At 40.0% G+C, this 25792-nt stretch overlaps 1 protein-coding gene across 1 annotated transcript in view; it reads right to left on the reverse strand.

The window, feature by feature from the left end:
* Positions 1 to 1179: 1179 nt before the first annotated feature.
* Positions 1180 to 25792, reverse strand: part of LOC129713552 (fibrillin-1-like) — a 312091-nt gene continuing 287478 nt past the window's right edge. The window contains exons 61-65 of the mRNA XM_055662676.1: positions 24945 to 25073; positions 23194 to 23313; positions 11795 to 12026; positions 8629 to 8806; positions 1180 to 5947 (exon numbers count right to left, since the gene is read on the reverse strand). Of these exons, the coding sequence (XP_055518651.1) occupies positions 5558 to 5947; positions 8629 to 8806; positions 11795 to 12026; positions 23194 to 23313; positions 24945 to 25073 (1049 nt within the window). The 3' untranslated portion in view covers positions 1180 to 5557. The remainder of the gene's footprint in view (positions 5948 to 8628; positions 8807 to 11794; positions 12027 to 23193; positions 23314 to 24944; positions 25074 to 25792) is intronic.

Below are 25792 nucleotides of genomic sequence, written 5' to 3' on the forward strand. Positions count from 1 at the left end.
GGATCCAAAGTACCTGTTCAACTCATTTGCCATTTCCTTGTTCCCCATAATAAAATTACCCTTTTCAGTCTTCAGGGATCCATCTTTCAAGAGAGAGTTAGATAGAGCTCTTAAAGATAGTGGAGTCAGGGGATATGGTGATAAGACAGGAATAGGGTACTGAAGGTGGATGATCAGCCAGGATCAGTGAATGGCGGTGCTAGTTTGAAGGGCCAAATGGCCTACTCCTGCACCTATTGTCTATTGTTATCTTTTTTTGGGGAAAATGCATCCTTGTCTACTTTAACCAACAAATTATTTTATTTTGATGGTTAATCAATGCGTACTTTAGGAACAAATCAGAATCTACAAGAACATTGTACAGTACATATAGAATGGAACACGAGACAAATTTAAAGAAGCATCTTGACAGATACTAAATGGGCTTACTCTCAAGCATCTATTTGAAGTTAGCAGTTCTGTTTCTTATTTAAAGAAAGTTTAGTTATGACATGGTGGTTGTGAAGCATTGAGCTTGAATGCCAACGCTTTGTTCAATTCTTTAATTGTTTAATTGCCACAAGTTTAAGTCTGCATTCATTCCCAATCTCAACTGTCAGACTGCGAGCCAAAGCTGTAACCTTGCCCTCAGGAAAAACAATTAGACCAGGATGTTCTGTTCAGGCAGCATTTCATGGCTCCAGGCAGTCTGTGATAAGGGTAACTGGTGAAGTGGGAGAAGATACACTCTATTAAAATGCATGATGCAAACAAATGAACCATCGTTGTAACATGAACAGTGGTATTCGACTGAAGTATGTGGAGGTGCTGAAACCGATCAATAATTTTATTTTAATTAATCTTTCAGTTTCTGACAATGCATTTTTGTCAACCTATCAACCCTGGTGTCGTTAGGAACATTTTTGAAACTCTGTCAGGAGCTCCTGGATTCAAATTTCATTTCAGATTTAGCTCAAAAATGCAGACAGACACTCCAGTGCAGAACTGGATGAATTGCTGCAGCAATAGATTGCTGTTTTTCTCATGCCATAAAACCGTGTTCTCTCAGGTAGAATTAAAATAACCCATTTTAAAAAGCAAGGAAACTAGCCTTGGTACCCTGGCCAATGTTCATTCTTCAATTAACCATCACTAAGGCATATTATCCAGTCCACAACATATAGTGACATGTGGAAGCTTGCTGTGCACAAATTGCCTGCTTTATTTCCTACATTACATCAGTGATAGACACAAAATGCTGGAGTAACTCAGCGGGACAGGCAGGATCTCTGGAGAAAAGGAATGGGTGACATTTCGTTGAGACCCTTCTTCAGACCAGAATCATCAGTGATTATACTTCCAATTCATTGGCAGTAAAGCAATTTGAGGTTATGTACATATTTACATTATTTTTTTAATCATATACCTAAAGCTATTGGTTCCCTCAACAAATTGCAACAATGAGGGAGGTAATTCTTTCCACTAAGATATCCATTTGAGATTAATATACCAGACATAAATACCTGTTTGTTGTTGGATAAATCTGAATATTGCACTGCTAAGTGTGTGCCCGAATATTAATCCAGAAATGCAGTAGCTTTCTATCCTCTCAATTCAAAATAAGCTCTCTAAAATAGAATGTGACATTTGTTATTTTAACACAGCTTTCTTACTTAAAGGGAATATAATACCATTAACAGCAAATCATCTGGAAAATTACTAAATAGAAGACTGCTACGGCTAACACAGACCTAACATAAGCAGACCGAAGGAGTTGTAGTAACTGTATACATTCATGTAAATTTACCAATGAACAAAGTAGGTGGTCAAATCCTCCAATATCATTTTTCTTAATCTCTACATCTCTCACTCTCCCTCTCCTCCTTTAGGATGCTCTTCATTGATCAAGTTTATGGGAATAATTACACCGTATCAAATTTTAAATAATAATGATAGACACAAAATGCTGGAGTAATTTAGCAGATAAGGCAGCATCACTGGAGAAAATGGATAGGTGACGTTTCGAGACCCTTTTTCTGATGGATTGTAGTAGGGGGATTGGAGAAAAGAAAGTTAGAAATGAAAAAGGCAAGACAAATCATGGCCAGTCATTCACAGATGATCTCAGGCGAGGGGGTTCCCAGAGAAGCAGATTGTTGGACAAAGGCTAGATACAGAAATAGGTATGATCCCAAGAGGGATTCATAGTTGCATACTGTGAAGCTAGTTAACTGTCTTTGGTGGAGGGAAGGGAGGAAGGAAAGTGTTTGTAGTTTACCTGCATAATTCAATGTTCATACTGTAGTGTTGTAAGCTACCCAGGTGGAATATGAAGTGCTGTTCATCCAGTTTGCGTTTGGCCTTACCTTGGCAATGGAGGGGGTCCAGGACAGAAATGTCAATATTGGAATGGGAAGAGGATTTAAAGTGGTTTGCAAACTGGAGATCCAGTAGGCCTTGGTGGACCGAGCACAAGTGTTCAGAGAAACAGTCGCCGAGTCTACGTTTGGTCACAGCGATGCACAGGAGCCCACATTGGTTAGAGGAGATGCACGTGAACCTCTGTCTAACCTGGAAGGACTGTCGTGGTCCATGGATGGAGGTGAGGAAGAAGGTATAAAGACAGATGCTACATCTGTTTGGAGGGATATGGACCAAACGCAGGCAGGTGAGACTAGTGGAGCTGGGACATGTTGGCCGGTGTGGGCAAGTTGGGCCTGTTTTCACACTGTATCACTCTATTAATCTATCTCCTGCAGTTGCAGGGGAAAGTTCCACGGTAGTGGGGATTTGGATGCGAAGGGATGAGTGAACCAACGAGCAGTGGATGGAGCAGAAAGTGGAAAGGAGTGGTGATTAGTGGTGGGATCACGTTAGTGGTGATGGAAATGTCAGAGGATGTGTTGGATGCGAGATTGGTGTGGTGAAAGGCGAGGACCAATAAAACTCTGTCCTTGTTGCATCTGGGGGGAGAGGTAGTGAGAGCAGAACTCCGGGACACAGAAGAGACGAGGGTGAGGGATCTATCTATGACCGCCAGGAAGAAACCACATTCATTAAAGAAAATTATTCTCGGATGCCCTCATATGAGAAGTCTCACCTTGGGAGCAGATGTGACAGAGATGGAGGAATTGAAAGTAGGGGAAAGCATCTTTGTAAGAGGCAGGGCGGGAGGAAGTGTAGTCCAGATAATTATGGGAGTTAGTCGGTGTTTGTAGTAGACTATCAGTCGATAGGATAGTCTGTCCCTGTCCCTATAATGGAGACAGGGAGATCAAAAAAGAGGATAGTGGTGTCAGAGATAGTTCTGGTGAATTTGAGGGGAGAGTGGAGGTTAGTGGTGAAGTTAATGAAGTCCATGAGTTCTTCATGGGTGCAGGAGGCAGCCCCGATGTAGCCCTTGATATAGCAGAGAATGAGTTTGGGGGGGGGGATAGGGCCAGTGTACGACTGGAACAAGGACGGTTCGACGTAACCGACAAAACGGCAGGCATAGTTGGGGCCCATGCTACACCTTTAACTGTAGAACGTGAGAGGAGTCAAAAGAAAAGTTGCTGAGAGTGAGGCCAAGTTCCGCGAGGCTGAGGAGTGTTAGTAGAGGGAAATTGGTCAGGTCCCTGTTCAAGGAAGAAACTTTAAATAATTATGTTACAGCAAGTAAGTTTTGAATATTGTACTGCATTTAGGTACTATGAAAACACATATATTCTATAATTTATTGTCCAAGTGTATTCCTAGTGGTCAATAAATTACATGTAGATGTGACTCAGTCCCTAATCTGCACAGAACGCTACCGTATGGATAGACAAGTGTTGACACAGTTGCCTGGTCACTGGCTGTAAAAAAGGACGTATGAACTGGAGAAACTAAAGTCTCATTTACACCATTTGAGTCTATGAAAATGTCAAAGATACTGTTGGGAAAGATTTCTTCTGATTATTGTTTTTTGGTAGCAACATATTGAACAAATCAATTTTTACAGTAAAATTGTATTAATTATCTCAAAACACCATTTTGGTAGAAATAGCAAACAAATTCCACTATGATTTGTTGTGTTTGGTGTCCAACATATTGTGTATACTGTACTGTGAAATGAAAACTGAGCATATTTCATTGCAGAAACAAGGAATTGCAGATGCTGGCTTACAAAAAAGACTCAATTGCTGAAGTAACTCGGGATCCCAACCTAAAACATCTCCAAAGATGCTACCTGACCAGCTGAGTTACTCCAGTACTGTGTGTCATGCGTCATTGCAGATTTTGAGAAACAAATGAATAAAGAATGCAAAGAAATATTCCTATGGCAAATTGTGAGGCATTTCTTTGAACTTGTGAACATGTTTCTTGCTCCATCTTTATTCCAGCTCAGAAATCTGTACTTATGTAAGGCCTGTCTGCTGGAAAAATCACAAAGGAGGAATTACATTCCCAAAGATACTGGTAAGATGGGCTATCACTGAGAAGCATATCAAAAAGAGGCATGCGGAGTCAGGAAAATTAGTTCTGATCCACATGAATCATCACAGTTAACACTGAGGTATTAAAACTGAAAATACTGTTTTATTGTGGAATTACTGACATTGAAGATCTAAACACTTGCTGATGGTGAACTGCATAAAAATACTGGTACTATCGTGTCATTTTACAGGAGACTGTGTTTGACAGTTTGATTGTCTAGCTTTTGAGTGCTATTAATCCTACGACCTGATTAGTTCTTGTTCATTAAGTCCTCAATGTGCATTTTATTACTCACAGAGGGATATTGCATCTAATTTTCAAAAGTAGTTGTTCTTAAAGCACCATTACAACACCCTCAACTCAGGGTTGGAATGAAAACACACACACACACACACACAGACATAGACAAACAGACACACGTACACACACAAAATGAGAATTCTGGTATACAAAAGTTTCCATGATAAAAAAGTAGCATGGCTGCAGTATACACACACTTAATTTACATGAGTGAAAAATGCATAACTGAGATAAGCTACTGAACTAACTTTGGTTCTTTGTAACGTAATGGAAAAAAATCTGGTAATACTTAAGACTGAATAATTGCATTTTTGGCTACCAAGTTTGTAAAATATTACAGTGCAGTCACAATCTAGGTTGACATGTTACTAGCACCAGGTACATATATAAATGTTTGATCTAGTGTAATGTAAATTGAAAAGTAAATTTAAAAGATCAAAAATATGACGTGTTCTTTACTGCAGAGTAATGTTACGGCTCTGCTTAAAAGAAATTGTAAATTCTCAGCATCAGTGGTCCAACAAGTGGATTGAATGGTCCAAGTGTGTGTGTGATTTTTTTTTTTTTAAAAGATTCAACATATCATTATACAACGTATGAAGCTAGTCATATTGAAATAGCAGTGCAGCATTTATACAAAGCTCGAGTAAGTGGTTTAGAGCTATGGTATGTATCCACGACTTTACTTTTCTAACATTAGAAGTAAGCAGTGCTCAGACATGTTACAGTTAATAAGAGATTGTATCCATGATATGTCGAATCTGTTTGGCAATAAAATGATCCATCTTTTGGCTGAAGCAGTTTGACCTTCTGTTGTGTATTAATGAAGCACAATCTGAATTTTCATTTGGAGAATTTCACCAAGCTCACCAGTGAGGTAGTCTTTATCATACTTGTCTTCAAGACGATCAAGTTCCTTCTTTTTAAAAAGGGGAATACTGCTTATTTCTAATGAGTATACTCCTGATTCTGGCTTCTTCTTGGTCAAATGCAGATAACTTGTACCATCTTTTTGATTAATTTTGAAGAAACCTTTCTCATTACCAATGTCAATCAAGTAACGTACATGATTTGTCAACGTAGAAATTGCTGGGATAAACTGTAGGATGTGGTCTTTACTGCTGAGATCAGAAATATTTAAATTGAAGATAAGCTGATTTTCTGTGCTCAAACTTGCAAAGCTCATTGGCAAAGTGGCTTCATTTTTCTCCTGAAAACAAAAGAGTTGAGAAATAAATGTGGTTGAGTAAAGCATCAAATGAACCAACTGCACACTACTTCAACACTTCCTTCCTACTTACAGTGTGGAATAAACATGGAAAACGTTTACAAAAATGGAAATATATAGCATATCTCCATGAAGAGGGAAACACTTTATTGATTCATGATGATGGTCATTTTATCAGAACAAGGAAAAGTCATAAAACACGCATGCTTTGAGTTGTAGGAAGGGGGAGGAGGGGTAATGAACAGAGAAAGTCTGTGAATAGATGAAGACCAACAAATGGATGACATAAACCAATACCAGCTGACAGAGAATGGCCAAGGCTTGTTAATAGAAGCAAATCTGTGTGGAGGAAATGTAAACAGATGGCAAAGTAGAGAGAAAAAAAAATAATTCTGAAACTGTGAGATACAGGACATGATTAGAAATAAAAGATCCGATAAATATTTCTGTTTTTATTTCAGATTTCTAACTTCTGCAATGGTTTGTTGTCATACAACTCATAGGTCTGAACCCTCCAAATGGAGACTGGGGAACCCATTGTTGGAGAAGTCGAATAAATCGGGAACTAAATTACTCGTAATCATTAATAGTAACTATGAAAAAATTGTTATGAAAATCGATCTTGAGATAGGATTTTCTGTTGAGAGAAGGAAATCTGTTTTTCTTGCCCAGTGGCCTACATATAATTCCAGACTGATAAACATCTATGCTTAGCGGCAGTTAGAGGTGCACGATAAATGCAGCCTTGCCAGTGATGCCCACCTCCTGTAAGCAAATGAACAAAAAAACTCACAACACATTGAATTTTAGTTAATGTCATGAGGAAGAGAGAGGTCACAGAAAAGTTTCCTCATGGACCTAGTGTAAATTATTGATTCTGAGGGGAAAGAAAATGTGCGGGGGACCACAAACTACCAACGGGAGATGCCTAATTTACTATAATTTCAATTACAATAAATAATTGGATTGAGATTTCGGTGTGTTGCCCATCCCATTCAAAAATTGTGCACTTTATCATTTTGATATTTTAACCTGTGTGAATAAAATTTGCAAATATAATTGGAACATCTGATTTTTGTGTTGAATTGTGGTCTGAAAACAAACGATGCCTCCTTATTGGCGTTTTATTTGTGGCATTTTGGTCCCTGCGCTGAGAGTAGAATTAGTCTGCGTAGAGTAGAGAGCTCCCTTGAAGTGCACTTTTCAGTAGACAATGGAAAGGAAAATTAATCTATAAATCTGACAAGGAATTACTTCCATTAAATATGAAAAATAATTTATAAATGTATTACATATAATAAAAAACTGAAATAATTAACTTGATAATCTAAATATCCTGCAAATGTATGACAAAGTTACTGTATATCTTAATTGATCTCCATTTTCTTTTCTAATGCTTATTGTACCGCTTTGTGCAGGCAACACACTCCTACTTCCAGCTCCCTCAGATGCCTGAGAAGGCTGCTCAGTGATATAATGCCAAAAGTCTGATCAGGTGGTGCAAACATGTTATTTTATTCCACTACCATGAATTTTACTTGTGTAGTAGTATTGATAGTTATCAGGCAGCCTAGCCAAAAAAAGTCAAAAATACCCTGAAAAGTCATAAATATAAATGAAAGTAAAAATGTTTTTTAACTTAGTTTAAACAATAGTTACTATTTTACCATTCTTTTAGTGGAAACTGGAGAGTTAAGATTGGGGTATGCTGATATTCTAGATGTCTGTATCAGGAACAAGGAAGTGCAAGAAATACAGGAGTACATTAAGGGCCTGTCCCACCAGCATGCGATTGCATGCGTCTAGCACGACCAAACGTGGTCGCTTGAGGTGTACGGCCTCGCGGGGCTGGTCCCAATTCGAACCGCGGAGGCATATGGAGTTGTGCGGGGCTGGTCCCGAAATCATACTCACCAATCAGCTGGGCAGGAGGCGGGCCGACTGAATTTGGACGTCGCACGGTGACGTCATTGCGCAATGCCACACGCTAGGTGTACCCCATCAAGACGCTGCGTACGCCCGACAGGCCGTAGGCGCGCAAAGATTTCGGACAGTGCGGGATTTTAGGAGCCCCGCGCGATGTCGGGACCAGCCCCGCACAACTCCATACGCCTCCTCGCTTGGAAGTGGGACCGGTCCCGTGAGGCCGTACGCCTCAAGCGACCACGTTTGGTCGCGCTAGACGCATGCAATTGCATGCTGGTTGGACAGACCCTTTAGGCTAGATATATCACAGACCCTGACAAGGTTGCTAAGGAAAGCAAGGGAGATTGGGTAGTTCTCATGAAGATTTTTGCCTCTTCATTAGCCTCGGGTGATGTTCCAGAAGACTGGAGGATAACAAATATGGTCCCCTTGCTTTGGGATAAGTCTAGAACAACAGGCTGGTAATTGTATCAATGAGAGAGAAGTTATTGAAGATTCAGCAAGACAAGACATATGTTCCCTTGGAAAAACATGGACTGCTTGTGTCAGCCTATATCTGTCTAAATGGGACAGGTTTCATTAATGAGGCATTTTCTGCATTCAAAGTTCTCACTTCAGTTTTTTTTTTCAATGCCCATTTATATAACAACTATTAATTTTCCTTAACCATTGAATGAATCATTCAGTGTCCCTTTGTCCTTTCTTTCTGTGTACAGATAAAAACAGCTCTCTATTACCTCTGCATCATTTGAAGTCATGGTTCCTTTTTCGTTTGTTGCTCTTCGATGTCTTCCTTTCGGGTAGCCATTAATTTTGCATTCATAACACACCTCAGGTGATAGACTATTGTCTTCTGTGTCACCTCCTATTGGGAGCATATGACCTCTGCCGAATCCTACTCCCGAAACACAGTGCCTAGTGTAAAGAATGTTAAAATATGAGTTCAGAGTCTACTGCAAAAATTAAAAAGCGTGAGTTGGATTCTTGTCTTTCAACCTGGGTAGCAATCCAACATGAATTTGGGCTGCCTGCCATGCAGTCTATCCCATTTTAATTTTTATTGAAATCAATAAATTGAAGATCAAGCTGTTTTGCCAGAGGGGAGCTTACTTATTTTCCCAGTTTAAATGTGAAGATGAAAATATATCACATAAAAACTGCAATTATGGATATAGAACCTCACATTTTCCAAATGTATGCATATCTTCTTTGTAAAAGAGGAAAGCACATCAAGAATTTGCTTCCAAATGGCAAGCACTAATTTTACGTTATAAATTTACAACTAATTGCTGAGTAATCATCTGTAAAATAATAGCATAATTTGCAATTATTTGCAGCATTGGGTTCCTAAACTTTTTGATGTTAGGACCTAAAAAACAGTTATCTAGTGCATTTTCTAAATTTGACGGATGATTTCTCAACCTGTTCCCGATAATTTACAATGTTCACCAGTTGTCTTTCGGAGTTTTAATTATTTAATTAGTGTTAATTCGATTTACCATTAATTTTACACATTGTTTTGACATTTCACATATTTCTGGATTTAACCACTGATGTTAGTCGCATTTACAATTCAATTTTGTATGTGAGAACATTGTATTCATAAGAACCAAATATTGCATGTCCTTGGGAAGAGGATTGGGAAATGTTGGACTATGGAAACTTGAAATAAAACAAACGTTAAAATCAATAAAATTCTATAAGGTAATCGATGGTATCAGGGTGGCGGTAAATATGTACATGTTTCTCCATGCAGATGCACTTTGACCACTTGCATACAGATGGCACACAAGCATGCTCTTGCCCTTATTTTTAGACTTAAACTTACAAAATTCTTAAGGGGTTGAACAGGCTAGATGCAAGAAGATTGTTCCCAATGTTGGGGAAGTCCAGGACAAGGGATCACAGCTTAAGGATAAGGGGGAAGTCTTTTAGGACCGAGATGAGAAAGAAAAATTTCACACAGAGAGTGGTGAATCTGTGGAATTCTCTGCCACAGAAAGTAGTTGAGGCCAGTTCATTGGCTATATTTAAGAGGGAGTTAGATGTGGCTCTTGTGGTTAGAGGGATCAGGGGATGTGGAGAGAAGGCAGGTACAGGATACTGAGTTGGATGATCAGCCACGATCATATTGAATGGCCCTCGAAGGGCCGAATGGCCAACTCCTGCACCTATTTTCTATGTTAGCTCTCCCTTTCCTTAAGCCAATTGCTCTCAGCCTCCCCTATCCAATCTCCTTCCTGCTTTCCTTCTGCCCCTTGCCTACCCACTTGATATCTCACTATCTCCTCTTTTCCTTTCCCTTGCAGATTTGATTGCTCATTCTTTCCTGGTATGGTGCTAGCCAAAGATCTTAGGGCAGAGCTGTAAGATCTTTGGTGATAGCTACGCCAGCTGAGGTAGAAACATAGAAACATAGAAATTAGGTGCAGGAGTAGGCCATTCGGCCCTTCGAGCCTGCACCGCCATTCAATATGATCATGGCTGATCATCCAACTCAGTATCCCGTACCTGCCTTCTCTCCATACCCCCTGATCCCCTTAGCCACAAGGGCCACATCTAACTCCCTCTTAAATATAGCCAATGAACTGGCCTCAACTACCCGCTGTGGCAGAGAGTTCCAGAGATTCACCACTCTCTGCGTGAAAAAAGTTCTTCTCATCTCGGTTTTAAAGGATTTCCCCTTTATCCTTAAGCTGTGACCCCTTGTCCTGGACTTCCCTAACATCGGGAACAATCTTCCTGCATCTAGCCTGTCCAACCCCTTAAGAATTTTGTAAGTTTCTATAAGATCCCCTCTCAATCTTCTAAATTCTAGAGAGTATAAACCAAGTCTATCCAGTCTTTCTTCATAAGACAGTCCTGACATCCCAGGAATCAGTCTGGTGAACCGTCTCTGCACTCCCTCTATGGCAATAATGTCCTTCCTCAGATTTGGAGTCCAAAACTGTACGCAATACTCCAGGTGTGGTCTCACCAAGACCCTGTACAACTGCAGTAGAACCTCTCTGCTCCTATACTCAAATCCTTTTGCAATGAAAGCTAACATACCATTCGCTTTCTTTACTGCCTGCTGCACCTGCATGCCTACCTTCAATGACTGGTGTACCATGACACCCAGGTCTCGCTGCATCTCCCCCTTTCCCAATCGGCCACCATTTAGATAATAGTCTGCTTTCCTATTTTTGCCACCAAAATGGATAACCTCACATTTATCCACATTATACTGCATCTGCCAAACATTTGCCCACTCACCCAGCCTATCCAAGTCACCCTGCAGACTCCTAGCATCCTCCTCACAGCTAACACTGCCCCCCAGCTTAGTGTCATCCGCAAACTTGGAGATATTGCCTTCAATTCCCTCATCCAGATCATTAATATATATTGTAAATAGCTGGGGTCCCAGTACTGAGCCTTGGGGTACCCCACTAGTCACTGCCTGCCATTGTGAAAAGGACCCGTTTACTCCTACTCTTTGCTTCCTGTTTGCCAGCCAGTTCTCTATCCACATCAATACTGAACCCCCAATGCCTTGTGTGTTGCTTAGGGTAGAGTTCACCAAGCTATCCCGCAGAAAAACCTCTGACGATCTCTTTTTGCCTGTGCAATGGTGCTTAGCTTTTGTAGGCCATGGCCCTCGGGTGTGCTGTAAGCAGCGAACATAGTAAGTAGATACAGATAGAATCCTTCTCGACACATGATGGTGGCCAATTGTTGCAAAAGGCTCTAAATTCATGACACAGCAGAAAGATCTTTGTAGCCTACTTTGGTTCATGACCCATAGTTTATGAACCATTGGGTTAGACTTGTATTTTGCAAGACTTGCAAATCATGTGAAGCCAGTCAAAGAATTATTTGCTTATTAAACTTGTAACTAATTTTATTATTCTAACTGGTTCTTACCCTTGGCCAACTCTATAATATCCGGGTGGGCAGCCACATGAGTAACCGCCATCAGTGTTTGAGCAGCCATAGTTGCATGGATTTTTGGAAGACGAACACTCGTTTACGTCATGACAAGACCCAGACATCTGCTCAAAGGAGAATCCTGATGGACAAAGGCACTTGAAACTTCCCAAAGTATTATGGCATGAAGCTCCTCCACAAACCTGAGAATTTGTGCATTCATTTTCATCTGTTGGACAAATTAAAATCATGAAACATTTAACTAAACAATATAAAGAGTGAGTTTTAATGATTTTGAGTTCTGCGGTTTCTAATACCAGCTTGTTTTATGCTTTAGAGCAAATGTCGACATTCAATACCAATGGATTCACCAAGCTGTTACGAGTTGGTGAGTCAAAGTTTTCTTCATGGAGATGTGCCATTACATTGCACTTTTTCCTCCCACACTCCACAGTAATACTAAAAGGAAAAGGAGATCAGCATTTAATGCTGAATTCTACCTCATTCAGAAGATGTAAATCACCCTTCCAATAAGCCGTTTTACTAAATAACACCTATCAAATGTCTCCTTTATTGGCATCTTGTTGCAACTCTGAATGCATTATTGTTGATTGATGGTATGTTTCTGTCAGATTAAGTGGATTCAGATTTATATTGTTTGCATTTCAAATTCACAATATAGATTGTGTAAAAGTCTATGGTATTTGCTAAATTGTGGAGAATCAGGCTAATAGATCAAAGAGTAATGAAGACAAATTCTAAACTTCTAAATATTATATGTTCTAGAATAGATGTGATGTTGCACTGACAGAATTTTCCATGGCTTTTGGAATCAAATACATTTATTTAATCAGTTAAAAAATAGCCAGGTAGAAGTTCTTCAATGACAGTTAACTGGTGTGACATTAAATAAAGTTTTAAAATTCAATAGATGCAATAATATTTTGAAAATGTTTTTCAAAAGTAGGTGCCAAGTGTCTGCTTTTCTTCTTGCACAGTAACTTTACAACAACCAATGAAGTAGGTTATATTTCTGAAACAACAAATGTGAAAGCTGCTAAAGCCTTTAACAAAGATGCACTGAAACCAACCTACACTATTAAGTCAGTGTACTTTACAAAGGCTCTTTCTCACTACTATATGTGCTTTTGTCCCTGTGAAGACTGACAATACCTATCCTTCTACACTTTAGAATATGACAATGCCACAAGTATTTGGCAGTGGTCTGCACGAAGGCAGTTCAAGGGAAAATATAAAGCACAATAAATACACTGACTTATATTTATTGACTAGCAATTGAGGATTTAGTTTGGAAACTTTGAACATGTTCAAGTCCTCTCCCTCCATTTATAGTTAAATTAGCCTCCTTATTCATCAAATTATTATTTTTCTCCCATTTTCTCTTTCCTTTTCCATCCGTTATTTTGATTTGCCTGTTGCAATAACCTATATCTCAGAACTTGCATGCTGCAGGCAGGTATTTTCTCAGGTTAAATTATTTTGTGTCTTTCCTGGGAAGCTGAGTAGCTGTGGAATATGGGCATTGACAATTGGTAACAAATACCATTTTCAACCAGTGCAGAATTTGTGCTGCAAGTCAATGGTTTCACCATCATTTAGTGCTACTTTTATGTCTACTCCATAGTGTATCAAAGGGTTTAAATACTTGAGTATCTAAAACCAGTTCAAGCCAGTTGATTAACAGCAGCTTTTACAGCAAATGTGCATTGTAACGGAAGCCATTGGTGAAGGTCATTCTGCAGGTTTATTGGGATTGCTATGACATTAATGGGATTCCCTGACATACCACCAGAAGTTTTAAAAGAAAAGGTGAAGATAACAAAGGGTTTTGCATTAGGATTGGCAGAATGCTAAACACGCTGTCAGAAAAACCAGCACTCAACAATTAAACCATATTTCAAGGATGTGGATGCAATACAGGAAAAAGTTCAATGATCTCACTCACATGGTCAAGATCAGGAAATACATGCGTGTATTCCGATCTCTCCCATCAGCTCACCCACCAACAATTTATATAATTTAAGACTCAGACCTAACTTCACATCTATCTATTCATAACTAAAACTCTGATCTTGTGCTCTTCCAGTTTGCGCGTTTTTTCTATTTGTGCAAAAACGGTACGCGATAGCGCTACGATTTTTCACCAACTCACTCACCGTTCTCCTGTGCTATGTGTGCAACAAGTTTTGTTCCGATCGGTGGCATATTGTAAAAGTTAGCGAGGTTTCAAAATCTTAAAAACCGTGCGTGCGCAGATCGTTCTCTTATCTTGCCAGTCAGCGCCGCGCGGATTAATCTCTTCACTCCGCGGGTCGGTCCGCCCCTTCCTGCACCATTGCATCTTTACAGGAGATGAGGGACGTTCTGGATGGCCGGCGTAGATCTCCAGCTGGACACAAGTTTTGGAGGGTTCGAAAGCGGCCCGGCCCGGCACAGAGTCGGAGATGTCGCCAAACGGAAAGCGGAGACTCGGATCCCGGCCAAGGAGATTGACCAGTGACCAGCGCTTTGGAGATTTTTTAAATAGCTCTTACCTTAATTAACTTTTCATATTACATCTCCCGTTCAACTCACACCGTTAACTGAGTACATGCTGCAGGTGCTGCAAGCATGCATGTCTTACCTCACCTATACTCACCCCTCAACACTAGCCATTATTTGTGCCTTTAAATGTTCAAACCACTAAGATGATACCAGGGGAAGATACAGTGGTCTATCTTACAACATTACTTGGAAGTTCCATCACAAGACAGTGGCTTTGGCTCTGTCGAGATAATCTTACTATCCATCTCTTCCACCCTGTTATATTTCCTATAAGTCAGCCAGACCTGACTGTTGTTACTCATGGCGTGATGCCACAATGCCAATGAGTGTTTTGGGCTCAAAGGTTCAGTCACCCTACGTGTGAGGTTAGCTGCAGCTACCTTTTATAGGAAAATTGCGCAAGAACATCAGGACATGTGAAGTCACCTGATTTTTCTGACGTTTATCATAACATGATGTACAAATATGGAGTGATGCAGAGAGAAGGCAAATTGAGCACCACAGTAGCATAGGGGATTTAGAATGCTTATTCAAATGATTCAATCAGTTATTTCTCTCTTGCTCCAGCTGTTCTTGCTCAACAGTTGCTGGCAAAAGCCAAGTCCACATAATTGCTGGTGGGACACATGCAGTTCAAACCCAGAAATTCTGGGATCTGGTGTGCTGAGTATTGCAAGCTGTTTTCTGAGTGATCAGAACAATAGGGTGATGGGTTAGAATGTCAATGACCTGTCATAGGGTGCATCTTGTAGGACGAGTTTCCCCTTTTCTGGGAACTATGGATTGCATTTAAAAAGCATGTGGTAGCAATATGTGCTGTATAACAATGACAACCAAAAAGTACAGATGTTGGATGAGAGACTTATACAAATATTTAGGTCAAGCATTAACTATGAAGAAGGAGGCTTATTCTTTAACTATTCATTTCCTCCAAATCAAATTTGTAGCTATGCCTAAGTTATGCTTATCGCTCTGTGAGCTTTGTGGAACAATTCAGGAAAGGTTTTGATGCCACAGGAGAAAGCATAACATGTCTCCTGTCTTGGTGCCTTGGACTTATCTGTTAGAGACACCTGTGCAAAGAATGAGCAACAAAACTAAGTCATGGCTGCCTAAAATTTGAAATTCAACCACAGCTTCAGGTTGAATGACAGAAAGGGGTAGTTGAAGAACAAGACCTCAAAGCAGCACACATATATGGTCTACCAGGCAGCAAAGGTGTGGTTTCCTCTACATGGAGAAACCAAACAGATTAAGCAACTTACTTTTTAGAACAACTCCATTCAATCTGCAAGGGTGACTCTTCTAAGATCAGAAATATCTATAATTTGCACCGCAAGGTACGAGAAATATATCAAACATGCCATTTTTGTGGATGATCAGCCATGATCACATTGAATGGCGGTGCTGGCTCGAATGGCCTACTCCTGCACCTTTGTCCATTGTCTATTTTTGCTAAATCCTCCAAATTAGGATAAACAAACAAAAATTAGTGCCTGCATCAATACCACCATCTACAGCATCAAGGCCTTACTTCAACTCAGTCGACTTCACTGGGCAGGACACATTTTTATGTGCCTGATGTAAGACTTCTAAAACTGACACTCTATTTTATATCGAAGTCTCGTGAGAGACTGCGTGAAGAACCCGCCAGCCCGCATGCGCGTCAATACGTCCACGCATGGCGCGGGATTCGGAAATGCTCCCGCAGATAAGACGTTTTTCTTTCAGGAACGGCCCCGCTGGATCCGAAAATAGATTCAGCGGGTTCGGAGAGGCTGTACAGCTACTGCCGTTGAGGCTCTGGAAGGGAGCAGGCGGCCGGCCTCTAAGTAAACTGTCAGGCACGACCTGTATAGCAAGCTCAGCCAAGGCCCCGAAGGAGCAGTCTGTCGAACCAGGCTTGGAGTAACTGGCAGGCGCGACATGTACAGTAAGCTCCACCAAGGCTCCGAAGGAGCAGCCTGTTGCACCAGGCTCGGAGTAACTGGCAGGCGCGACCTGTACAGTATGCTCCATCAAGGCCCCGAATATTTGTTCCACCTTACTCACCATTGACCTGTGATGTAAATCAAACAAGTTTTGTTCAGATTGATGGACCAATTTACAAGTTATTGACATTTTAAACTTTATAAAAATCACGTTTTAAACCACTTTTCCACTTGCCATGCCCGTCAGCCACGTTCAACGCCACAATGACATCACAATGTGATCCCGAATCTCGTTTACATTAAGAAAATTATGATTACCAAAAAAACTCAGTTCTAACAAATTCTTCCGTTTTAATTCACAGCTAACATTATGTTCAGGTTATTTTAAAGAAAAAACTGTGATTTTCATTGAGGATTTCATTAAAAAAAACGTAGCAATTTTCATTGTGGTGGGGGGGGGGTGAGATAGGGGGAGGTATCTTTTTATTTTTAATCGCGATTTTCATTGTGTGAGGTGCGGCATAGGGGGGAAGTGAGGAATGGGATAGCAGGGGGATAGAGAGAGGAGGGGGGTAGGGAGGGGAAAGTGTGGGATGTGCGGATGGAGTGGGGGAGGAGATAAAGGAAGAGAAGGGGGAGGTTGGGAGTGGGGACCAGGGAGATAGAGGTAGAGGAGGGGCATAGGGAGGGAGTGACTGAGGTTATGGGAAAGGAAAGGGAGGGAGAGGTGATGGAATGGGGAGGTGAGGGAATGGGGAGGGGAGGAGGAGAGGGGAAAGAAGAGGGAGGGTGCAGAGGAGGGGGAGGGTGTGCTGTCGGATAAGGGGGAATGGAGGATAGGGGTAGGAAAAGGGACGGCGAGGCGCATTTGGGGGAGGGTTGCCGTGACTCGCGTCACAACGGGGATCTCTGGCATCACAACGGGAACCCCTCAGCCGCACCTGCGCAGTTGTGGGCTATGGGTCAGTGGTGGAATATTGCCTTGGGGTCTGGGCCCAATGGGTCCGCACCTAGTCTAGTCTTGCTTAAATATTCTGAGTACAATTTGAATTAAATAGTTATAAATAAGATCATACACACAGAACATGAAAAGACAGGTTGAGAATAGAATAGGTACATCTTTAAATGGTTTTGAAGATTTTTTGTTGCCAATCTTTAATTGTGTTGGATAATTTAACCTCGTAATACATTCCTAGTTTTCCAAGTTAAAAAAGATAAAATTTATTCAGCTCTTGGCAAATAAAATCTTGGCTCGGTCATTTCTACTTTTGTGGGGCTGTGGTTCAGAATGAATTATTTAGATTCTTCTCTCACCAAGAAAGGGGCAGGTTCTGGTTAACGTTAGGCTGTCATTGGAGACCACAGATCAATATGATTGCAGGTCTAGCCATTCGTAAAAAAATATACAGTACATTCAGAAAGTATTCAGACTTCTTCACTATTTCCACATTTTGTTACGTTACAGCCTTATTCGAAAATTGATTCAATTATTTTTTTCATCATCAATCTACACACAATACCCCAGAATGAAGAAGCGAAAATAAGTGTTTAGAAATTTTTGCAAAGTAATTAAAAATAAATAACTGAAATATCACATTTACATAAGTATTCAAACCCATTACTCGTTACTTTGTTGAGGCACCTTTGGCAGCGATTACAGCCTCAAGTCTTCTTGGGTATGACGGTACAAGCTTGACACACCTGTATTGGGGTTATTTCTCCCATACTTCCCTGCAGATCCTCTCAAGCTCTGTCAGGTTGGGTGGGGAGCGTCGATGCCCAACTATTTTCAGGTCCCTCCAGAGAAGTTTGATCGGGTTCAGGTCCGGGCTCTGCCTGGGCCACTCAAGGACATTCACAGAGTTGTCACGAAGCCACTCCTGCGGCTCTTTGTGTAGGGTCGTTGTCCTGTTGGAAGGTGAACCTATGCCCCAGAATGCTCTGGAGCGGGTTTTCATCAAGGATCTCTCTGTACTTTGCTCCATTCATCTTTACCTCGATCCTGACTAGTCTCCCAGTTCCGCCGCTGAAAAACATCCACACAGCATGATGCTGCCACCACCATTCTTCACCATAGGTATGGTATTGGCCAGGTGATAAGCAGTGCCTGGTTTCCTCCAGACATGACGCTTGGCATTTAGGCCAAAGAGTTCAATCTTGGTTTCATCAGACCAGTGAATCTTGTTTCTCGTGGTCTGAGAGTCCTCTAGGTGCCTTTTGGCAAACTCCAAGCAGGCTGCATGTGCCTTTTTCTGAGAACTGGCCACTCTACCATAAAAGCCTGATTGGTGGAATGCTGCAGATATAGTTGTCCTTCTGGAAGGTTCTCCCATCTCCACAGAGAAACTCTGAAATCAGAGTAACCATCAGGTTCATGGTCATCTCCCTGACCAAGGCTCTTCTCCCGATTGCTCAGTTTGGCCGGGCGGCCAGCTCTATGACGAGTCCTGGTGGTTCCAAAGTTCTTCCATTTAAGTATGACGGAGGCCACTGTGCTCTTCGGGACCTGCAATGCTGCAGAAATTGTTTTATACCCTTCCCCAGATCTTTGTCTCGACACAATCCTGTTTTAGAGGTCTATGGCAATTCCTTCGTCTTCATGGCTTGGTTTTTGCTCTGACATGCACTTTCAACTGTGGGACCTTATATAGACAGGTGTGTGCCTTTCTAAATCATGTCCAATCAATTTAATTTACCACTGGTGAATTCCAATCAAGTTGTAGAAACATCTCAAGGATAATCAATGGAACAGGATGAACCTAAGCTCAATTTTGAGTGTCATTGCAAAGAGTCTGAATACTTACGTAAAAATGTGATATTTCAGTTTTTTATTTTTAATTACTTTGTAAAAATTTCTAAACACCTGTTTTCACTTCTTCATTATGGGGTATTGTATGTCGATTGATGATAAAAAAAAGAATTTAACCCATTTTAAATTAAAGGGCCTGTCCCATTTAGGCGATTTTTTTGGCGACTACAGGCGACTAGGCTGTCGCCACATGGTCGCGGGATGACGCCTGCATGGTCGCGAGTTGTCTCGTCAAGTCTCCCAAAGACACGCAACTTTTTTCTTGTTGCCGCTGGATTTTGAAATGTTCAAAACCTTTCGGTGATTGTTCGGCTTGACGTAGCTTGTCTTCTCCTGTCGTAGGTTGTCGCCAGGATGATGCAGGTTCTCGCCAGGTGACATAGGTTGTCGCCGGGTGATGACTTCGGTGAATTCCTTCGACGATTACCTACATCAATCGGCGACAGGTACCGGCGACTAAATTGTTGCTGACAGGGTCGTAGCTTGTTGCGGGTGAACCTAGGTTGACTTTGATTGTCGCCTGTGTGATCGTAGGTTGTCATAGGTGGATGTCCTAATGGGTCGCCGGTTGTTGGTAGCTTGCTGTAGCTTGTCGATTAGGTGGTAGGTTATCGTAGACATTGATGTAAAGGTGGTCCAGTCACTGGCAGTCGCTGAAAAAATCGCCTAAGTGGGACAGGCCCTTAAGGCTGTAACGTAACAAAATGTGGAAAAAGTGAAGGGGTCTGAATACTTTCTGAATGCGCTGTATTATTTATTCAGCTAGCATTTATAATCAGGACAGGGAGATGGGATCCCTATGTAATCTTTTACCCGTCGAAAGTCACAAGGTAAAACTTTCCAGAAAAATAAATTCCATTGTCAGCTTATTGTACTGGACTAAGAGTACAGAGATACAGCCACAGAGATGGAAGGTAGACAAAATTGCTGGAGAAACTCAGCGGGTGCAGCAGCATCTATGGAGCGAAGGAAATAGGCAACGTTTCAGCCCGAAACATTGCCTATTTCCTTCGCTCCTTAGATGCTGCCGCACCCTGCTGAGTTTCTCCAGCAATTTTGTCTACCTTCGATTCTCCAGCATATGCAGTTCCTTCTTGAACAGCCACAGAGTTGGTCTATATCCAGAAGATGAGAGCAAAATAGTTTTCTGTGAAGGGCTAATCAATACCTACCAATGTGAGTTGCTATTGATTAAATTGATCAGTTGATAATATTTATATATATTGTGTCTATTTTTGAAGAGAATGTTGGCTAGAATCCCCCTCTCCCATTTATGAGCACACTATTGCTATTTTAAGTTGTCCATGAAGATTCTCCAAAGGATTTATCAGGTTTCCCAGTGGGATGTGTACCATGTCAGTTTTGGAGTTTTACTGTATTGTAAGATTTCCCATATACCAGCACTTAACCTTGCAGCTACAGGTGTGGGAGGCAGCTCCTATCGGGACATAGGCACAAAACTAGCACCATCCCATTCCAAGAGAGTGCTGTTGCTTCAAGAATGGAGTGTGCCCCCTGAGTCCAAGAGAGACCATCTAAAGTTGGTAGAAAACACAGCTCACAAGAGACATGTCCTCGGTGCAAATGGAGCATTTGGTAAGGACTAACTCAATATGAGTGCAATTTATGAATGTTTGCAACATTTGGAAGCTTGCATTGATAGTAAATCCCTCTGCCCAATCTGTTTGCTCCTCTGGCTGATGGAAAAAAAAAGAAATGTTCTCTACTTATGCATGGAGCTTGGATAACCTTAATTCTGCAATGAGCAATAATCTATAAAACGTGGCTAAAATCAGAATAATCCCGAAGCTAAGAAACAACGTGTGGAAGACCATGGACATGATGTTTACAAACAAAACAGTACAGTGTTGTGTATGAAACTATTTTTAGGAAGCCACAGATTTTAACGGTAGAATATGCAGTAAGGTTGCTGAATATTGTGGAGCAGTATGGCAAATGGTACAGATTAAATGCTGGCTTTTAAAACAGCATGGTTTCACGGGAACACGATTAATAAAAGCTGGTCACTCTTTGATAAACAGGAACTGTTTTTTTAGACTAGTGAGGTTCAAAATTATATTGGAGATTAAAATTGGGTTTGCACTATTACTGGTACCATTTATGGTGCTTTTATGAAGGAAAAATGTTTCTTGTGCTGATAAAAATCTCAACAGAAAATCAGGGTGGAATTTCCCATCAGGCACTTAAAGACAAGGAAATCTATTTTCAACAGTATTGTACTGCATTTTTTTTCATCTTTTGGGAAAATAAATTTAAAGATAATTTTAAGCAATCTTAAAACAATGCAATGTTATGTAAGAAAATACTTCTTTGAAAATGCCATTGTTTAAGCACAGAATTACCATGGACCCTGAGCACTGCCAATTGTGTGACCGACTTTTTTAATGCATTATAATATTTTAAGCAGACGTCTTTGGTTCTGTCTTAAGCTTACTAAATAAACAAACTGCAGATAAAACATTGTCTAAACCTTCAAATAAGGCACAGATTGGATGCTACATGCAATAGATTGATGTATTGAAGCCTTGATTTAGTTGAAAACAATATTTCTCTTGTATCTAAATTGATTTTAACCCAAATGGTAATAACAGGCTATTTTAATAGCATATTTATTGATGTAAAATGGACTATCAACACATAATTTGACATAAACCATATAATGTAATTGGGATAGACAACCTAAAATGATCGGAGTTCAAGGAACACCGAAGGAAAAAAAGGCAGGTGTTTAGGAAATATGTCCCTTACTATTATTTCACCCTTTTACTTTCAATCAACTGAAAACATAATTTAGAATAAACTAACAGATGGGATGAGCACCGTTCAATTGATCAGCTGGGCCAGCACAGGACAAAAGATATTCCAGTAAGAATATCTGCAATCCTTACATAGTCTGGGCCAGACTCATCAATGCGGTTGATTCTTAACTGCCTCTCCAGTTCAGGGGGAATTAGGGGTGAACAATAAACACCAGCATTGCCACTGATATCCACATCCTGCCAATGACAAATTTATAATGAGCAGGGTAGTCCTGGTGCCACTCTTTCAGAGACTGAGGTTCACGCACAAATTCTGCTGAAGAGAACTCAGATCAGGACTTCAACTGGGTAATTATGCACAATGAAATACTCCAAGCCTGGCAGAAAATGTGTATGAATTATCAGGGAGCAGAGATGAGTTTGGTGCTAATGTTGAACCCTTTTCATACAAAGGATGGTGGGGGTATGGAGCAAGCTGCTAAAGGAGGTAGTTGAGACAGGGACTATCCCAACATTTAAGAAACAGTTAGACAAGTACATGGATAGGACAGGTTTGGAGGGATAAGAGCCAAATGTGGGCAGGTAGGACTAGTGTAGCTGGGACACGTTGCCGGTGTGGGCAAGTTGGGCCGAAGGGCCTGTTTTCACGCTATATCACTCTACGACTATGGACTTTTAAGCAGAACCTGAGGTACGTAAATTTCAGGCAAATCAATTAATATGTCTGTGTTCTAACACAAGCAGTTGATGCATTTTAAAATAGCATTTATGGAGTGGAGGTGGAGTTTTGTTGAGGTACTTCCTTTGGTTGCATAAGCATGAGGGAGCATATTGTACATTTTGCTGCAAAGCATGAGGGAGCATATTAAAGTAATGGGCTGAGATCGTATTTCACAGTTCTGGTGACAAATCTGATTTGTTGTTGACTGATATCACAATCTGCCTGTGCCATATTCCTCCTATGGGCATTAACTGGGCAATACAAACCTGGGTAAATTCATCAGCTGTCATATTGGAACTAACAGTGCTTAAAAATCAAATGGTACCTCCCTGATATGCAGACATTTTAATTATTCTTGGTCCATCTGTGGATGGGACCAGCTAAGGTGATAGTGTTCCAAATTTGGAAGAGGCCGTCTAATATTTTATCAAAAACTGTTAATCTCCACATATACCAATAGTTTGGAGTGCTAAGAGGAAAACGTAAAATTGAGTTGAAATAATTACAAATTACTGTCACAATAGTGAAAAGGATTCCATCACTTAATATGTTTGCTTTCTTGATACAATTTGGAGAAAAAGGTTACTTGCCAACACACTGATTCCATTGGTAGTGCTGTAGGTAACCATGTGGACAACTGCATCGATATCCGCCGTTCAAATTCTGACAGCCGTGTTGGCAACGATGGCTTCCCTCACATTCATCAACATCTGGCAAATTATTCAGAAAAGAAATAACAGAATAGTGGCTACATTCAATATGAATTTTTTTTTGTTGGATTGTAATTTATTATAATTACAATGTATGTTTACATATTCTCAACTTTTCTCTTTTTTATTTTTCCATTACTGAAAATCTCCAGTGATTGCCCTGTTGAGTATTTATGAGCTTACATAGCAACAATAAAGTTCAGATTGGTCACTAAGATTCAGCTGTTATGTGGGTTATTTTGGCTGTACTTTTATGAGACAAGTATAATAAGATTTATTCCCAACTGATGTTAGTTGGAGTCAGCTGTTATAATTTCCCTCTGATTCTGGCCAACTTAAAAACGTCTGTTCTGAGCATGGAGTCTGACCCAACCAAATGATAACATGCAGCTTGACAATGGTAGTCTTGGTAACAAACTCAACCAAATTAAACAAATTATTTACATGGATGAATGAAGACCACAATCAAAATCTGTCTAAGATTACTGTAGTACCTTTTGACAAGAATAAACACATTATTGACTTGAAAAGTACCTTGCATATCTCCACAAACAGAACATCATGGTTTGGTGGTGTGTTCAAGTCTTTCAATTACTTAAAAAGCCAGGGTATAATTCTGAAGGCTGAGGGGAACAGTGGAGGCTGCCTTGTGATCACATAACCTGGTATGATCTGATTAGGTTTTTTTACTCTATCCATCGACTTCAGCAAGACACACTGAAAAGTTTATTTGAAAACTTGCCTGATTGTCAGGTATAAGAATTCAACACTAGGATGCAGTCAGGGAATGTAGAGGAGAGCATGTGTGATCAGGTAGTTTAGGTTGGAATGAGAAGTTTTAGTGGAAAAGTTGGAATGCCTGGTGGGAAAAGAAGACATTAGAAAGATGTTGAGCTGAGAAAAAAATGAAATATAAATGGGGCAGGCTATCTGATCATGGATGGTGGTTACAGCAAATAAGCTGATTTCAGCTGACATTCAGTGAACCTGTGAAGATATTTAAATTGGAATAATTTGAAGGTAAATTCCACATCTAATGCATCCGCAGTGATAGATAAGTAATATTTAAATTGTTAATATGCTTCCTGAATCATGTTGCTAGCCCACTTCTTTTTTATCTCACTTTCTTTAAACTAAAAATGGACAGGTTGGGTCAGTCTTCAGACATTATTATTAGTTTACCATTCTTTTTGATGTGGAGCTGACAATTTTAGGAGTTAAAATTCTCCCAAGCTTTTTGATTCAACTATCAACTAAGAATTTATGATATGCACATTTTTCGTTGTTGGCAGTATCTCAATATAATCTAATCAATTTGTATCTGAATATTGATGTATTAGAAAATCTAAAACCAAAATGAACAAATTTCCTCATGAAATTTACTTTAACACGATTGTGTAAATATTTATATGTAATTTGAATGTGATATAATATAGTTCATGTTTGAAATTTTGATCATTTCATGATTACTAGATATTGTCTGGGCATTTTGAACAAATAATAAATGCAAATATAACTATTTAAACATAGTTTATTATGCTGGCTTTGGAATGCAACATTATTAATTATTAATCATATCATAATTATTTGAAAGGAATGATATACTGTTACTTTTTTTGTGATTCTATTACCTTCACAGCCATGGCCAGATTGATCCAGTAAATATCCACGTTGGCATTCACATTGAAAGCTGCCTGGAGTATTCTGGCATACTCCTTTAGATCCACACATATTTGTTTCAGCGATACATTCATTGTTATCTATCAAAGGAAAATTGATCAAAGCATTCAGTCAATCTGTGAAAGTAACCTCTAAATTTCAGACAAGTAATACATGACATACTTGTTGTCTCATTAGTTTTCTATGTAGAAACATACCACTGTTTTGATAGATTGGCAGACCTGCACTTCGAAAACAAGGTATGAATATTTCTTGGAGCGATTTTAATAGCTTATTAGAGATGGTAGGTGGCTGCAATTCCAGAAATGCTTAATATATTCTTTAAAGTTAGAACTTAGATATCACAACTAATTATTAATGTGCAGTTATTTGGAGATTAAATGCTAATATAAGTACAAGTGCTCACATTTTCGTAACCCAATTGTTCAAATTAGGATGTTTATACAAATTATTTTGTTTATTGTCTAGTCATTAAGATGCTGTATTTTTACTTTTTTGGATCCAGACTTCGCAACCAGTATTGGGTGAAATATTTCCATCTCATTAAAATTCATTACTAATTCTTAGTAAGCGACTATGATAATATGTAAATACTGCAGATGGGTCATAACCAATTATTTATGATTTATGTATCGACGGTGCTAGACATCACAGAATATCATGGATGGAAAATAATTACTTTTTGTTAAGACTGGATATTTTGGACCAGTGTTTCCAGTATGCAAAGTTTCCTCACCAAACAAAAATTCAACTTTGAATGGCATGAAGCTACATTGACTTAAGAACAATTATACTTTGT

This window comes from Leucoraja erinacea, chromosome 36 (genome assembly GCF_028641065.1).
Source record: "Leucoraja erinacea ecotype New England chromosome 36, Leri_hhj_1, whole genome shotgun sequence".
Taxonomy (NCBI): domain Eukaryota; kingdom Metazoa; phylum Chordata; class Chondrichthyes; order Rajiformes; family Rajidae; genus Leucoraja; species Leucoraja erinaceus.